At 40.6% G+C, this 17,733-nt stretch overlaps 1 protein-coding gene across 1 annotated transcript in view; it reads right to left on the reverse strand.

Moving 5' to 3' along the window:
- The window catches only part of NHLRC2 (NHL repeat containing 2), a 66,204-nt gene that overhangs the window by 26,294 nt on the left and 22,177 nt on the right, over positions 1-17,733 (reverse strand). The window contains exon 5 of the mRNA XM_008270532.4: positions 7,276-7,405. Coding sequence (XP_008268754.3) covers positions 7,276-7,405 — 130 coding nt within the window. The remainder of the gene's footprint in view (positions 1-7,275; positions 7,406-17,733) is intronic.

The raw sequence follows: 17,733 nt of genomic DNA on the forward strand, positions 1-17,733 counted from the left end.
AAACCCTGGAGTCATCCTTAATTCCCCTTTCTGTAACATGCCACAAAGCACTCATCAGCAAATTCTGTTGGCTGTCTGGAATCCGGCCAATTGTTACCTCTTTGACCTTGATCTAAACCACCAATTACTGCAAGGATTACCTCCTACCTGATCTGCCACTCATTCCCATCCTGATCATGGCCTCTTCCATATGCATATCCTAGTGTAAGAAAATCTGGGAAGGGCGAGTTATGCAGATTTAGCTAGACTCGTACTAGTGTGTATCTGACTGAAAGACCAAATTTGGCCTCCTTATCTAGTTCTCCCATTAATGTAGCTGAGCTTCAGTAATAAAATATAAGCATTTATTTGTTCTTGGTCTTTGTTTTCTTTTCTTTTCTTTTTCTTTTTTTTTGACAGGCAGAGTGGACAGTGAGAGAGAGAGACACACACAGAGAAAGGTCTTCCTTTTCCATTGGTTCACCCTCCAATGGACGCTGCGGCCAGCGCACCGTGCTGATCCAAAGCCAGGAGCCAGGTGCTTCTCCTGGTCTCCCATGCGGGTGCAGGGCCCGAGGACTTGGGTCATCCTCCACTGCACTCCCGGGCCACAGCAGAGAGCTGGACTGGAAGAAGAGCACACGGGAAAGAAACCGGTGCCCCGACCGGGACTAGAACCCAGGGTGCCAGCGCCGCAGGTGGAAGATTAGCCTAGTGAGCAGTGGCGCCAGCCTGTTCTTGGTCTTTGTGTCCCACTACCTTTAGAAGCCCAAAGAATGAGAAAATGTATTGAAGCAGAGGCTGGCTCAGGCCAAGACTGGGGTGTTGAGGGTTCCATACCAACTGGGGTTGGTGGTGATAATGATAACCGTCCAGAACACTTTTTGGTCAAGGCACTGAGCTGAGCACTACTGCGCAGTTTACTTCCTTTTACGTAACAATTCTAAGTCTTATTAGCGTCACCTTCATTATATAAAGAAACAGAAATTCAAATTTAAATAATTCACTGAAATCCACATGGCTAAACTTGAATGTGAGTCTCACTAGCAAATCCAACTCAGGATCACAGGTGCTCTGGTTAAGACTGAAAGAACTGTGGAAGCTGAGTTTGTGTTCTGTCCAGTTCTCTGCTTAGACCCATTTCCTTCCACCTTCTGCCTCTGATCCATGGATTTGGCTCTGGCTTCAAGTATACCAGGGCATTTTCAGGAATTTGATCGAATGTACCCACAGCTAGCTTCTTGCTGCAGAATTTATAGCTGAGTTAACCCCTGTCTATCTTTCTGTAGCCCCTTGGAGTGTTCCACAGTGGTTGGGTAATCTCCTAAAAGTGTATTTTCCAGTCCCTTGACTTCCCCTTTTTGCATCTCTTGGTGACTTTTATGACAAAACTCTGTTTTACAGCAAACAATGATAACAGCAAGCACTTAAATAGTACTTTCTACGCACCAGGCACCGTTCTGTTAATTCTTATAATACTCTCATAAGCCGTTGAGTAGTTACTATTTGTATCTTCAGTTCAGATGAGGAAACTGAGACACGCAGAGGCCAAAGACCTTGTTCAGAGTCACACAGCTCTGAGACACGGAGCCCAGGCAGTCTGGTCTCAGAGCCCATGCGCACAGCCACCGCCAGAAGTTTTCACCCTGCCTCATCTTTCACTGAGAGCTACGGAGTCTGTTCTTGCAAACAACATGAGTTTCAAAAAGTAAACAAACAAATAACAAAAAAAAAGTGGCTCAGTATTCACAATGTCCATGAAACTAGTAAGAATCAGAGCAATCCAGAGCACACAGCTGCACCACTGAGTAGGGGCATTCGTTTTGCTCCTTCAACCACTCAGTATTTCTAACACTGGACAGTCACAAATTAAAAATTAAAAAAAAAAAAAAAAAAAGACAATGCCAAAAGCTGGAAGTGGGTTGGGAATAAATATTTTTGAAGGTAAAGCTTCTTGTAATTATCAATAAGGATCATAGACTTTCAGAAAAGAATAAGATCAACAAATGAAATATGAATATTACTTAAAATTCAGCTTTAAAAATATCTGTTATTTTAAGCAACTATGACTAGAACCCTCTTAATAGCATCCTTCCAGTCTCTAAATCTCCTATGAGGCAAAGCCTTAAGCCACTAGGGAAAAGCAAAAAAGTCATCCCTCAGGGAACAGGAAAAGAACAATTACAGCCAGGGGACAGCAGATGAAAACTCTCTACCCCTGGGGAGGGGCAGGGAACTGTCTTCTGCCCAGAGCCATCCAGACTCCAAGCAGAGGTCTCCCACTGCTGGGAGAGAAGCTGGACACTGCCCAAAGCAATCACAGACACAAGACAGAGTTCAGCTGCTGCAGGAAGGAGGGATAGGACCCATGAAGAAGCTCTGCACCTTCCTTCCTCCAGGTATTCAGGGCCTTCCTAAGAACTACTGCTGACCAAAACATGGAGGACAACCCCATCCTCGAGGGCAAGCCCGGTACAGAGTAACCAGAGCAGCAGCCCATCCTTGGGGGAGCTGTCAGAGTGCAAGGGAACACTGTAGGTCAGTCGAGCAGGGATGGCTGACCGGGACCATTGCACTGAGAAAAGCCTTCAGCACTCAGTGAACCCCCTCCTGACCCACCCCACCCAGCTCAGGCCACTTCAGGAGGCAACAGCAGCAGCTCAGTAGTGGAATCTGAAGGCCAGGCTTGCTGACAGTGACCACAGCAATCAACAAAACCGGGCCCGGCTCAGCTTCTGACCCAATTCACGCAGACCCTCACAATGATGCCATAAAAATACTAGTGATTTCAGCCTCCACAGTTCCACACAGAATGAAAAGACATACATAAAAGCAAGAAAAAAAATTAACAACTTTTGAGTGGTAAGAGAAATCAATAGACCCAGACTCAGAGAAAATCTGAAATTTGGAACTATTAGACAAATATTTTGAAATAACTATGCTCACTATATTAAAAGACTAGAATAAAGGATGGCCTAAATAGATGGGGAATTTCAGCAAAGAGATGGAATTTACAAGAAAGAGTACAATGGAAGATGAAGAACGATCAAAAAAGGGGGGGGGGGCTTATACTGGAATTCCTTCTCCAGTCTCAGCTGACGAGACACAGCTGAGGGAAGAATGAGTAATCCTAAGATAAACCAACGGAAGTGACCAAGTTGATAAAAAGGGGGAAACAAAGAGTGAAATAAAAAGAAATAATAAGAGTCGATAGCTAATATACCAAATCATCTCAAACATGGGTAACTAGTGTCCCAGAAAGAGAACAAAGAGAGAAGGGAGCAGAAGAAACATTTGAAGAGGTAATAAGTGAGGATTTATTGAAAATAATGAAGGACATCAAACCCGAACCATTAATTCAAGAATTCCAACAGGTTAACCCCTAGATATATCAGGCACACTGCTGAAAAATCAAAGATAAAATCTTGAAGGCAACAAGAGAAAAAATATATTTTACATGTAAAGAAACAAGAGAAAAAAAAATCAAAGCAGATCTCCTGTAGAAAACTATGCAAGCCAGAGAACAGGGTGATAGCCTTGAAGTTTTAAAAGAAAAAAAACAAAACAAAACAAAAAAAAACCAGTCCATACAGATATAGAGTAAAAGTATCTTTAAAACTGAAGGCTGATACTTTGCAGACCAGAAAAAAGCCGAGAGAAATCTCTGCCAGCAGACCTGGGTTTCAAGGAACATTAGAGAAACTTCTTTAGGCAGAAGCCTAAATCCCACAGACACTGGGGATTCTAAGAAAACAGCTATTCTGGAAAACTGGCAGTTTTAAGTAAAATTACAAATAACAGTTATCATACGACCCAGCAATCTCATTTCTAAGCATTTTTTCCCAAGGGAAGTAAATATATATTATCACAAAAAAACTTATAGACAAATGTTTACAGAAGATTTATTGTTCATAATCACCAGGATATAGAAACACCTAAAATGTCTATCACCCCCAAATGAATATATTATAGTATACCATGGACTACAACTTGGCAATAAAAAAGAGCAAACTATTGATACAGGGAACAGGAATCAATTTCAAAAGCATTATGTTAAATGGAGAAGCCAGAAATACTATGTAGAACTACACCTCTACAGCGGCTGGAGTGGGTAGCGGGATGGTGGGGGAGGCAGAACAGAGGATCTTGACAGAGCTTCAGGGGATGAAGGAAATGTTCTGTATCATCATTGTGGAAAATTAGAAGACTGTATAGATCTGTCAGAGTCACAGAACTATAAGTCTAAACCCAAAGAGGGTAAATTTTACTTTATGTAAATCATACCTCATTAATCTAATTAACTAATTTAACACCAAGATAATTTTAGAAATTTTGGATAGAAACATACAACTGTTTTCCCAAATAAAAATGCACTAATTGAATAAAATTTATTCCTTCAAAATTTTATCATCTGATTATTTCTAAAGCACAAGTACTTCATGCTATTTTATAGCACATTAATGGAAGTCACAGAAGTACATCATCTAAGCACACAAGGACCGACACTGTAGATTATCAGACAAGCAGGCTAAATAGCTGGATGTCACCCATTAAAGGTTATATAAGAAAAGCTAAATTTCGACCTAGGGAAAATGCTGATTAAAGGGTGAAGGAAGGCTAATGGAAATCAGGCACATTATCCTTTCTATAAATGATTCTAAATCAGGTAAAGTCTGAAGTGCTTAGAGACTGGCAGGGGTTTTGATTTTCATGATAAAACATCTTTCAGATTATTGTTTGCTTGAGTGCAGTTGACACAGACCCAATCCACAAGGTACATGTTAAAAAATAAACTCATTATACTTAGTAACTATTTTTGGCATATGATGAAGAGAACTTATTTACAACCATATTTAGAGCAACAATAAAAAAGAAAAATGAACGAAGATGAAACACTTTTGAAAACATCATGTTATGCCAATTATTTTTATGTTTTTATCACTGTAATGGCACAGTTAACTATTCAGGTATTATTTTTTAATTTTATTTTTCACTTTACTTTTTTTAATATTGTCATGTCTGTTCTGTCTTGACCACTACTGCATTTTCTAAAAAAAACTACATTGTAGGTTTTATACATAACTTGATTTTCTCACTCAAAAATACTCTGGGATGGGCTTCTGCTGAAGTGGTTAAAACACAGCTTAGAATGCCATATGCCATACTGGAGTGCCTAAGTTTGGGTTCTAGTTCTGTTTCTGATACCAGCTGCCTTCTAATGTGCATCCTGAAAGGCAGCAGGCGATGGCTCAAGTATTTGATTCCCTGCCACCCATTAGGGAGACTGAGATGGAGTTCCTGGCTCCCAGGACATCAAACCATTGATTCAAGAACTCCAACAGGTTAACCCCTGGATATATCAGGCACACTGCTGAACACCAAAGATAAAATCTTGAAGGCAACAAGAGAAAAAAACATATTTTACATGTAAAGAAACAAGAGGAAAAAAATCAAAGCAGATCTCCTGTGGAAAACTATGCAAGCCAGAGAACAGCCTGGCACAGTCCCATTTATTGTGGGCATGTGAGGAATAAAACTGGCAGAGAGATTTTTCTTTTCTCTCTCTGCCTTTCAAATAAATAAAAATAAATTAAAAAAAATTTTTTTAATTTATTTTAATTTTAAATTTTAATTTTAAATTATTTTAAATTTATATTTTAAAACATTTAAAGACTCTGATATCTGTCCATGCTGCAGTGTGTAGCTGTGGTCTACTTACACGGCAGAGCAGCCCATTAATAAGTACAAAGGTATCACAGTACCTCCTGTTAATTCTATCCTCTCTTCCATTCATAATGATGGTTGAATTATAAATACTCCATGAAATTTTTAAAATATTAAAAAATTTAACTGTTTAAAAGGCAAACAATTTTTTCAGATAAGTCTCCTCCAAGTTGTGTTTAGTCCCACATCTATTTAAACCACGTGTACCATCATGTACCCCTCCACCCGAGACGCCTGTATTCCGTATCTGAGCGATGGCTGAGTCTCCACTACTCTGCTTCCGATTCAGCTCCCGACTTACGCACCTGCAAAGCAGCAGATGATGGCTCGATACTTGAGTTCCTGCCTCCCCAGTGGGAAACCCAGACTTTGGCCTGGCCCAGCCCCAGCTATTACTGCCATTTGGAGAGTGAATCAGAAAACAGAAGAGCTCTGTGTCTCTCCCCCTCTGTCACTCAATCTGCCTTTCCAAAGAATCTTAAAAAAAAATTTCTTTTTCATAAAAACCTAGTGGATTTCATTCAAGGGTTTTAAAGTTTCACCACACTTTAAGGAAAAACTATCAGGAGTTGTTTCAAGAATTGAAAAGGCTTTATTCCCACATCAGAACATTGGCTTAAAAATGAACATTTATATTTCTTAAGTATTTTTAGAATTTTTTTAACAATTTCTAACATAAAAGTTTATTTTTCTATAAATGGCAATGGTAGCAAGATTTATAAAAGTTAATAAATTAAAGAAAATCTTTGAATTGTAACCAAATTGGCATCATAAGAGTAATCTGAAATGTAAAGCCATCAACTAAGCTAGTACTTAGTCACTTTTCAAATACATTATGACCACACAACCATTTAGTTCTCAAATTCATCTTCAATGCGGTCTGCTTTCTTCATTCATCTGATTTAGACATGCAGATAATCATCTTAACATCGCAGAGACAATGAAAAATAAGGGTACTAACAAGAAGTCCTGGATTTTAGTCAATTAATACAGGTATCAGAAATGATAAAATTAATATAAGCTTCATTATCAATATCAACATAATTCAGTAACTGCTCAACAGAAGCTATCCTATTTAAATAATTCACGAATTTTTAAGATCTAAACAAAAGCAGTTGCCTTTTTGAGTTGTATTTTTTTTCAAACTAGAGTAAACTAGAGTGTTATAGTTCATAAATCACCTTTTGAAATTCTGAAACTGTAACTCCTTCAATTTAAGAATAACTAGAACTCCATAATTGTCAGATGCAGCTAGGATGAAATTACTGTCCTCTATACACTACCCCCCATGTGACATGTCATTTGGTGTTAAACAAAGGAATATATTCTGTCTTGTAAATATTACTAATGCCTTTGTTTTCACACCACTAACTCCCAAGCCATAGGTATCAAAGTATAAAATAACTAGCAAAATAAATCCAAGTGAGTATCTCATGAAAATTTAATTATTCTGCATTTATCCAGCACAGTTTACTTACATTGAATATTAACAGGGTACTCACCTGATGTTCCACACGTCACATCCCAGGGGGAGCACAGTTTACTTACATTCACTGTTAACAGGGTACTCACCTGATGTTCCAAACGTCACATCCCAGGGGGAGCTAATGGGCTGCTGCTCCCCTTCTGCTCCTCCTTCTTTATCTGTTCCTTGAATTCCAATGCCAGCCACAGTGCTCACCTTCTCAGCTTGCAGGTCAATCTATGGGAATTTAAAGAATGTTTTATGCAATCCAAGTTGCTTTTCATTTTTCTTTTGGTATGTGAATATTTCCAATAGAACATGTAGAAGATCTACAATAGAATGTTTTTTGAAACTGCTAACTACAGGGTGAACCTGTTATTCAAATGCACAGAATTAGTCCTACTCAATTCCCCACCTGTCCACTCCCCCACTTTCCTCTTCTTTCTCCCCACCATGCCTCCACTAACACTGCTGCTGACTTTATCTTAACTAGAAAATACTTTAACAGGAAGCGAAACTTTAAGACATAATCTAGCAAAATGTTTAAAATTTTCAATGTACATATTTCAATTATGCTCAGCTGGTAACTGATACATATAGGACTTAATATGTGCCAAGCACTGATCCAAGAGTGAGCCCAGCCAGCCAGGCAGCAGGCCTCATCACAACCCAATGACTGTAGTTTTGATTCAAGAAAACTGAGCCACAGATTGTTAATTTGCTTTCCCAAGACCCCATCGCTAAGGCAGCAAGGACTTGTTGACAGTCAGTTCTAGGACATGCTTGAGACCAGTTCATGAACTGCAAAACTAAAGCACTTCATTAGAAAGAGCAGACGCTCTGCTTGCAACTTCTAAGATCCCTGACCCAATATTTTACCATGCAAACATACAGAAAAACTAAAAGAATTTTACGGTAAGCGTCCAGATACCTACCATCTCGTTAGATTCTATTATCAACACTGTACTAATTTGCTTTACCACATATTTTACCCAGGTATCAGTCCCTCAATTTAATTTATAATTTTGGTGCATTTCAAATTAAACTACAGACATCAAAACACTGTCAATAAAAGATCAGCAAACCATTATGATTTTAATTTACCCTTTTTCACTCATGATGTTGAACTTTTATGTGCTTGTGGTTGGTCATCCTTATATTGTCTTTTGAAAAATGTTCAAATTTTGGCCTGCATTTTTATTGGGTTGTCCTTTTTCTTTTTCTTTTTTTGTTTTTTGACAGGCAGAGTTATACAGTGAGAGAGAAAGAGACAGAGAAAGGTCTTCCTTTTTCCGTTGGTTCACCCCTCAAGTGGCCGGTATAGCCAGCGTGCTGCGCCGATCCGAAGCCAAGAGCCAGGTGCTTCCTCCTGGTCTCCCATGCAGGTGCAGGGCCCAAGGACCTAAGCACTTCTCCACTGCACTCTGGGGCCACAGCAGAGAACTGGACTGGAAGAGGAGCAACCGGGACAGAATCCGGTGCCCTGATTGGGACTAGAACCCAGGGTGCTGGCGCCGCAGGTGGAGGATTAGCCTAGTGAGCCGCGGCACCGGCCCCTCATTTTTCAATTATATATCATGAATACTAATCCCTTGATTTGTGAATTTAAAAACAAACTTATTTATTTGGCAGGCATAGAGACAGAGGGAGACATCTGCTGGTTTACTCCTCAAATAGCGTAAGGAATAGAGAACTCAGTCCATGTTCCCCACGTGGGTAGTAAGAACTCAATCACTTCAGTAGAGCCAAGACTCACATCCAGGTACTCCAATGTGGCATGTGGACGTCCTAATCTGTGTCTGTTACCACTAGGCCAAATGCCCATCCCTGTCGTGTGGATTTTTATTCATATTTTCTGACAGCTGTGGCTCATCCTTTTTTTTCTGTTTGTTTTTACATGCAGAGTGTACAGTGAGAGAGAGAGACAGAGAGAAAGGTCTTCCTTTGCCGTTGGTTCACCCCCCCAATGGCAGCCGCGGCCGGCGCGCTGCGGCCGGTGCACTGCACTGATCCAAAGCCAGGAGCCAGGTGCTTCTCCTGGTCTCCCATGGGGCACAGGGCCCAAGCACTTGGGCCATCTTCCACTGCCTTCCCAGGCCACAGCAGAGAGCTGGCCTGGAAGAGGGGCAACCGGGACAGAATCCGGCACCCCGACCGGGACTAGAACCCGGTATGCCGGCGCCGCTAGGTGGAGGATTAGCCTAGTGAGCCGCGGCGCCGGCCTGTTTAATTAATTCTAAGTACTCTGTTTTTATTGCTATTGTAAATAGAATTTTTAAATTCCAATTTCCAATTACTACTACTAAGTAAAAATATAGCTGATCTTTTTATATGGCCTTTACAGTCTGTAGTCTTCCTAAATTCACTTATTAACTTTAGTAGCTATTTTGTAGATTTCTTAACATCGTCTACATACATGACACGTCAAAGGCAAATAAAGACAATTATCCTGGGCTGGTGTTGAGGTGTAGCGGGCTGTGACATCAGGAACCCATACGAGTAACTGTTCGAGTACCAGCTGCTGTGCTTCTGATCTAGCACCCTGCTAATGTGCCTGGAAAACTAGTGTAGGATGACCCAAGTATCTGGGTCCCTGCCACCAAATGGGAGACCTGGAAGGAGATGCCGGCTTCAGCTCGGTCCAACCCTGATCACTGTGGCCACCGGGGAGGGAATCAGCACATGGAGGCGTGTGCTTGTGCACACATGCTCTCTCTCTCCCTGCAATGCTGCTTTTCAAAAAAATCAATTTTTTTGAAAGATAGCTTGTTTTCAACCTGTATGCCTTTTATTTCTCTTTCTTGTCCTATTGCAAAGGCCAGGACTTCAATACAATTGTTCCCAATCTTAGGAGAAAGCAGTCAATATCTTGCATTAAATGAAGCTGCTGGTTTTTACCAACACCTTTTATCATACTGAGGGCATCCAGTTTCATTTCATGCTTGCCTGAATAGGTATTAAATTGTTCCAATTTTTTTCCAAGTCTAGTAAAGCAATCATATATGGTTATCATCCCTTATTCTGTAACTCTGGTGATTTATTTTAACAATAACTTTTTGCATTATTCTTCAATGCCTGCTCTATAACTCCTGAAATTATAAAACAAACTTATCAGTTTATACTTATCTATTATTTTTATTGAACTCAAACTATGAAAATGCAACAGGAAGAAAAAAAATGCAATAGGTAGCTAGGGATGGGCCCTACAAAACAGATCTTGATTTAAGAAATATATTACAGAAATTGACATAATGAAAAATTCCTTTGACAGAAGGCATCAGGTCAAGGTAAAGTTATAAGTGAAGTCTAACAAATGTTCAAAAAGTGGTAATTCCTATATTAGGCAGCCAAAAAACAGAAAAAGAATGAAACTAGCTCATTTGATCAGGTCAGTGTTACCCTTATTCCTATACCAGATGTGAACAGTTACAATAAATTATAAATTCATAAAATTATTATAAATCATAATTTATGAACACAAATTTTTAAATATCATAATTTTAGATAACCAAATATAATTTGATTTTTTAAAAAATTCATGATTACATAAGGTTTACCTCATGAATAAAATGATGGTTCAATACCAAAAGAATCAATTAATATAATTCATGACACTAACAGACCAAGGATAAAAAATTATATATTTATTTCAAAAAATGTAGAAAATGCATTTAACAATATTATATAATCCTTATTTTAAAAATTATTTATTTGAAAGGCAGAGTTATAGAGAGAGAGTGGGCGAGAGACAAATACAAAGAGAGAGAAAAAGATCTTTCATCCACTGGTTTCTCCCCAAATAGCTTCAACAGGTCAAAGCCAGGAGACTGAAACTCCATCTGGGTGCCCCATGAGGGTGACAGGAGTCCAAGCACTTGAGCCATCTTCTGCTGCTTTCCCAGGCACGCTAGCATGGAGCTGGACTGCAAGTAGAGCAGCTGAGCCCTGAACCAGCACTCCTATGAGATGCTGGTGTCACATGTGATGGCTTAACCAACTACGCCACAACGCTGATTCCAAAAATTTTAGCAAGAAGAAATAGGAAAAAAAATTCCTAAATTACTAGATATTTACCAAAGCAACCCAAATGTTAAACATTTAGGGAAAATTTACATGCATTTGTTCTAAGATTATGAAATTGAAGACACCCACATCACTGCTAATGCTTAAAAGCAACAGAGGTCCTGGCCAGTGATATAACAAAAGGGATTAGGAAGTTTAAAAATTAGGAGGGAGTTTGTTTTTGAGTTTGCAGACAATAATTTATATATTAAAAAAAAGTTGTTGGAAGAAATGGACAAGCTGATCCTAAAAATCATATGGAAATGCAGAGGACCCAAGACAGAAAAAACAAAATTTGAAAAACAAAAAAATGGGAGGACTGATACTAGCTTTTCAAATCTTATTCAAAGCCACCAATATCAAAACCATGGGGAGGGGGCGTTGGGGTGAGGTTTTAGACCTGGTTTTGACTACACTCTCAGTTTCAGTTTCTCCCTGATGTGCACCCTGGAGTCAGAGGTATGGGTCAAAGTGGCTGGGTCCTTGCCACCCATATGAGCAATCTGAGTTGAGTTTTCAGCTCCTGCCTTCAGCCTAGCTCAGCCCCAGTTGTTACAGGCATAGGAGGTCTTTCTGCCTGTCTCTCAAATAAATAAATATAAGTAAATAAAAACAACAGTGTGGTATTGGCATAAACACATATAGAACAATGGAATACAACTGGACATCCCAAAATAAACCCACATATGTATGATCAACTGATATTCAACAAGGTTGCCAAGAGGATTCAACAGAGGAAGTATGATCAGTCCAATAAATGGTTCTGGGATAACTGCAAACCAAAAGCAAAAGAATGAAGTGGGCCCCTATCTTGTATCATATACAGACATAAACTCAAAAAAGAATAAAAGACTTACTTATGAGCCATAACTATAAAACTTTTTGAAAAAACAGGAGTACCCCTTGTGATCTTGGATTTAGCACTGGATTCTTACACAACACCGAAAGCATCAACAACAAAAGAAAAATACAGATAAGTTAGACATTATCAAAATTTAAAACTTTTGTGCATCAATGGACAATAAATGAAAAGGCAAACCAAAGAATGTGAAAAAAGTTTGCAAATTATGTATCTGATATCTTTTTTTTTTTTTTTTTTTTTTTGACAGGCAGAGTGGACAGTGAGAGAGAGAGACAGAGAGAAAGGTCTTCCTTTGCCATTGGTTCACCCTCCAATGGCCGGCGCGGCTGGTGCGCTGCGGCCGGCGAACCGCGCTGATCCGATGGCAGGAGCCAGGTGCTTCTCCTGGTCTCCCATGGGGTGCAGGGCCCAAGCACTTGGGCCATCCTCCACTGCACTCCCTGGCCACAGCAGAGAGCTGGCCTGGAAGAGGGGCAACCGGGACAGAATCCGGCGCCCCAACCGGGACTAGAACCCGGTGTGCTGGCGCCACAAGGCGGAGGATTAGCCTAGTGAGCCGCGGCGCCGGCCCCTGATATCTTTTTTTTAAATTATTATTATTTGACAGAGTTAGTGAGAGAGAGAGAGAGACAACAGAGAGAAAGGTTTTCCTTTCGTTGGTTCATCCCCCAAATGGCCGCCACAGCCAGAGCTATGCCGACCCGAAGCCAGGAGCCAGGTGCTTCCTCCTGGTCTCCCATGCGGGTGCAGGAATCCAAGCACTTGGGCCATCCTCCACTGCCTTCCCGGGCCACAGCAGAGAGCTGGACTGGAAGAAGAGCAGCTGGGACTAGAACCTGGTGCCCATATGGGATGCCAGCACCACAGGTGGAGGATTAACCAAGTGAGCCACGGCGCTGGCCCCTCTGATATCTTTTTGATAGCATACATGAAGAATTTCTACAACTAACAATAACCCAAATAACCCCACTAAAAAATAACCCAAACAGACGCTTCACAAAGGAAGATATGCAAATGGTCCATGAGCACAGGAAAAGGTGCTCAGACAGCAGCAGTCCTCAGGGAAATGCATATCAAAACCACGAGATGCCATAAGGATACATTCAGCAGGATGGTGAGAGTTTACACGAAAAAAAAAAAAAAAAAGAAACTAAGAAATGATGGTGACGGGAACAACTGTAACCCACAAATATTTCAGGCAGAAATGTAAAATAATGTAATTGCAGTGCCAAGCAACTTAACAGAGTCTCAAAAATTGAACATAAAACCTACAACAAAAATTCTAGTTCAAAATAGCTACATGAGAAATGAAATGTAGATGCCTGCAAAATGAACATATGAATGCTCACAGCAGGATCACTCAATAGTCAGAAAGTGTAAACAACCTAAATGTTCATAAGTTAGTGAATGGATAAAAAAACTGTGGCATACACACTGCTATCAAGCAACACTGAAGAATGAACTACTGACATGCTATTCCATCAACAAACTTCAAAAGCATTGCACAAAATGAAAGAATCCAGTACAAGAAACCATATATTGTGATTCTATCTATATGAAATACTAAAAAAAGGTAAATTCATAGAGATAAAAAGTAGGTTAGTGATTGCCCAGAGCTTGGGGTGGGAATGGGGATTACCTGTAATGTTATGAAGATTATTAATTGGGTAAAAATTTTCTAAAATATAATTATGGTTATAATTTTAAAACCTGTGAAATTTACTAAGCTACTGAATCACACAATTGAAAACGGTGAACATTCTGACATGTAAAATATACCATAATAAACTTGTTTTTTAAAAAAACCATGCACACAAAACACTATGACTCAGAAACACTATGTTTCTGTGGAGAAACAGAATTAGAAGGTAAGTTTAGGGTCCAGTGTTGTGGTACAGCAGGTAAAGCCACTGCCTGCAAAGCAGGCATCCCATAGGAGTGCTGGTTTGTGTCTTAGCTCTTCTGCTTCCTATCCAGCTCCCTGCTCATGGCCTGGGAAAAACAGCTGAAGGTGGCCCAGGTGCTTGGGCCCCTGCACCCATATGGGAGACCTGGAAGAAGCTCCTGGCTCCTGGATTCAGCCTGGCCCAGATCCAGCAGTTGCAGCCATCTGGGGAGTGAACCAGCGAATGGAAGATCTTTCTCCATGTGTCTGTCATTCTCTCTGTAATTCTTTCAAATAAATAAATAAATCTTAAAAAAATAATGCTTATTTTGGTGCAAAATTTTTTTAAATGCATGAATTTTTTTTCATAATACAAATTTTCCAAGCAGTTCTTGAAGACCCCTCATATCAGAATGGCTGCCTGTAGATGTGTTCACGTAAGGGGATTGACAATGGGAGTGGAGAATGATGACATAGTGAAATTTATAAATCAATAAATATGCTATTCCAAACAACAAAAATCTGCTTGGAATAGCAATGCCCATGAGCTGTGAATACAGGAGTAAGATCATCTTAATACTCTGTAAATGAGGTCTGAAATAACAGCAGAATACAATATTCATATTTTTAGAAGGAATGGAGGAAATAATAGTACCATCCCCTATTTTAACGGACACTATACTATACTAAGTCTTACAATCCAAAAACAACTTCAGGTAACCTAAATTTGCTGAAACTGTGCTAAACACATAAGCTTTGAAATACAGCATCACTGCCAAAGCTCAAGAACCCAGTAAGGAAAAACAATGTACAATACAGAAAAGAAAAACAGTGTACAATTCAAAAAGGATGAGTATTTCCCAAATATTGCTATCTTACTACTCAGTACACTGTTGGATGTCTACGCCACTACTTTGAATACAGATGCACAAAGGTAAAGCAATTTTGATCATTATCATTAAGAGTTCAGTAAGGGGCCGGGGCTGTGGTGTAGCAGGTGAGGCCGCTGTCTGCAGTGCCGGCACCCCATCTGGCTGTTCCAAGTCCTGACTGCTCCACTTCTGATCCAGCTCTCTGCTATGGCCTGGGAAAGCACTGGAAGGTGGCTGAAGTCTTTAGGCTCCTGCACCCACGTGGGAGACCTGGAGGGAGCTCCTGGCTTTGGATCAGCACAGCTCAAGCTGTTAGGGCATCTGGGGAGTGAGCAAGCAGATGGAAGACCTCTCTCTCTCCCTCTCTGCCTCTGCCTCTCTGTAGTTCTGCCTTTCAAATAAATAATTTTTGTAAAAAAAAGTTCAGTTAAGAAAAACACTTTTCCCAAAAAATATATGCCAGAAACATTAGACTTATGAAAAGCTCTGTCTAAAAAGGGCTCCTTAATCAAATAAACTTAGAAATATTACACAAACATCCCCCTGGTAACATACTCACATATGCACGTTTCCAAGAAGAGTCGTCAAGACATTAAAAAAATACATCTGTTTTATGAACACACAAAGCTCTTTCACATCACCATTTTATGTGTTAAGAGAAATACACACTTTTGAAAATACATCACTAAGTAGATATTATTTTCTCATAAATCCACTCAGCAAATAGCTATTCAACCCTTACCATGAGTGAGACCTGTTTAGGTGCTGGGGATTCAACAGTAAAGAAAACATGTTTCTTGTTTGACGTACATATTATTATGTATCCTATATATGCTTTTGTTGTATGTATATTAAGTGATAACACTGTCAAATAAATGAGGTTAAACATTCACATTAAAAGAAACAGTGAGGGGCCAGCACTGTGGCACTGCGGATAGGGCTGCCATCTGTGGTGCCGGCCTCTCATGTGGGCACCAGTTTGGGACTGGCTGTTCCGCTTCCAATCTAGCTCTCTGCAATGGCCTGGGAAGGCAGTAGGGGACAGCCCAGTTGCTTGGGCCCCTGCACCCACGTGGGAGACCCAGAGGGAGCTCTTGGCTCCTGGTTTCCAATCAGCCCAGCTCTGGCCATTGTGGCCATTTGGGAAGTGGACCAGCAGATGGAAGATCTCTCTCTCTGCCTCTGCCTCTCTAACTCTTTCAAATAAATAAATAGATCTTGGTGGAAGGGGGAGTGAAAAAAGGAAGAAAGTATCCGTAACAATGTTTGGACAGGATGGTCAGATGAAGGAACTTGGTTACTCATTTTCCAAACAGATGGCAAGTTAAAAGTCCAATAGACTTGGGGCCGGTGCTGTGGCGCACTAGGTTAATCCTCCACCTGCAGTGCCGGCACCCCATATCGGGGCTGGTTCTAGTCCCGGCTGCTCCTCTTTCAGTCTAGCTCTCTGCTAACGGTCTGGGAAAGCAGTGGAGGATGGCCCAAGTGCTTGGGCCCCTGCACCCGCAAGGGAGCCAGGAAGAAGCACCTGGCTCCTGGCTTCGGGTCGGCATAGCTCTGGCTGTGGCGGCCATTTGGGGGCGAACCAACAAAAGGAAAACCTTTCTCTCTGTCTCTTTCTCTCACTGTCTGTAACTCTACCTGTCAAATAAATAAATATCCTGAAAAAAAAAAAAGTCCAATAGACTATGGCCAATAGCCATTGAAGAGAAATGTTTACAATGACTATGTACATCTACAATGGGATGCAACATAGTCATATCATTCATGTGACTAATACGAAAAAATAAAGCAAGCAAGAAAAAAAAAAGCCACACCAGGAGTGGGGTTTGGTCTAGTGGCTCAGGTCCCACAGAGGAGGGCCTGGGACTGACTTGCAGTCCAGGCTCCTGATTAGCACTTCATGCTGATGCGGAGGTGAAGCAGCAGGTGACGGCTCAAGTGCACGGGCTACTCCCCATGTTGGGGACTTGCATTCAGTTCCTTGCTTTAGCTTTGGCCCGGCCCAGGTCTGGCAGTTGCAGGCATTTGGGGAGTGAACCAATGGATGGGGACTCTATTTGTCTCTCGAATGAAAGAAGATATAAACTACTATATATGGTATGATCCTATTTGTTAAAAAAAAATTCTATCTTAGGGCTGGTTTTGTGACTCAGCAAGCTAAACTGCTGCCTGCAATGCACCAGTTTTGAGTACTAGTTGTTCTGCTTCCAATGCAGCTTCATGTGAATGTGCCTGGAGACAATGGAAGATGGCCCAAGTCCTTTGGCCCCTGCCACCCACATGGGAGACCCAGATGGAGCTCCAGACTCGTAGCTTCATCCTGGATCAGCCCTGCCCTAGCAGCCATTTGGGGAGCAAACCAGCAAATGGAAGATCTTTCTCTTTCTCTACCCCTCCAAATAATTCATTGATCTTTAAAAAATTCTATCTAGAAATAATCTTTTTAATATAAAATTATGTGAGTGAAGTTTCTGAAAACACAAAAACTTTAACAGTAGTTGTCTATCTCAGGGGAACTGGTATTGACTGTGACTTTTTTTTTAACCTTTATTTATTAACTAGTGTTTTTTTTTTTTTAAACAAGAGCACATATTACTTATATAAGAGATAAAACAAAATTTAAGAGTAACAAATAAGTATTTCCAGCCAGAGCATAAGAGTTGAGAGGAGGCAGGAATTTGAGAAAATTTAACTGAAAAAGGACAAAGTGTCACTTTGTAAACTACTAGTTAAAAATATACCTCGGGGCCGGCACTGTGGTGTAGAGGGTTAATGCCCTGGCCTGAAGTGCCAGCATCCCATACGGGCACCGGTTCTAGTCCCAGCTGCTCCTCTTCCAATTCACCCATCTGCTATGGCCTGGGAAAACAGTAGAAGATGG

The sequence above is a fragment of the Oryctolagus cuniculus genome, chromosome 15, assembly GCF_964237555.1.
Source record: "Oryctolagus cuniculus chromosome 15, mOryCun1.1, whole genome shotgun sequence".
In the NCBI taxonomy this organism is placed as follows: Eukaryota; Metazoa; Chordata; class Mammalia; order Lagomorpha; family Leporidae; genus Oryctolagus; species Oryctolagus cuniculus.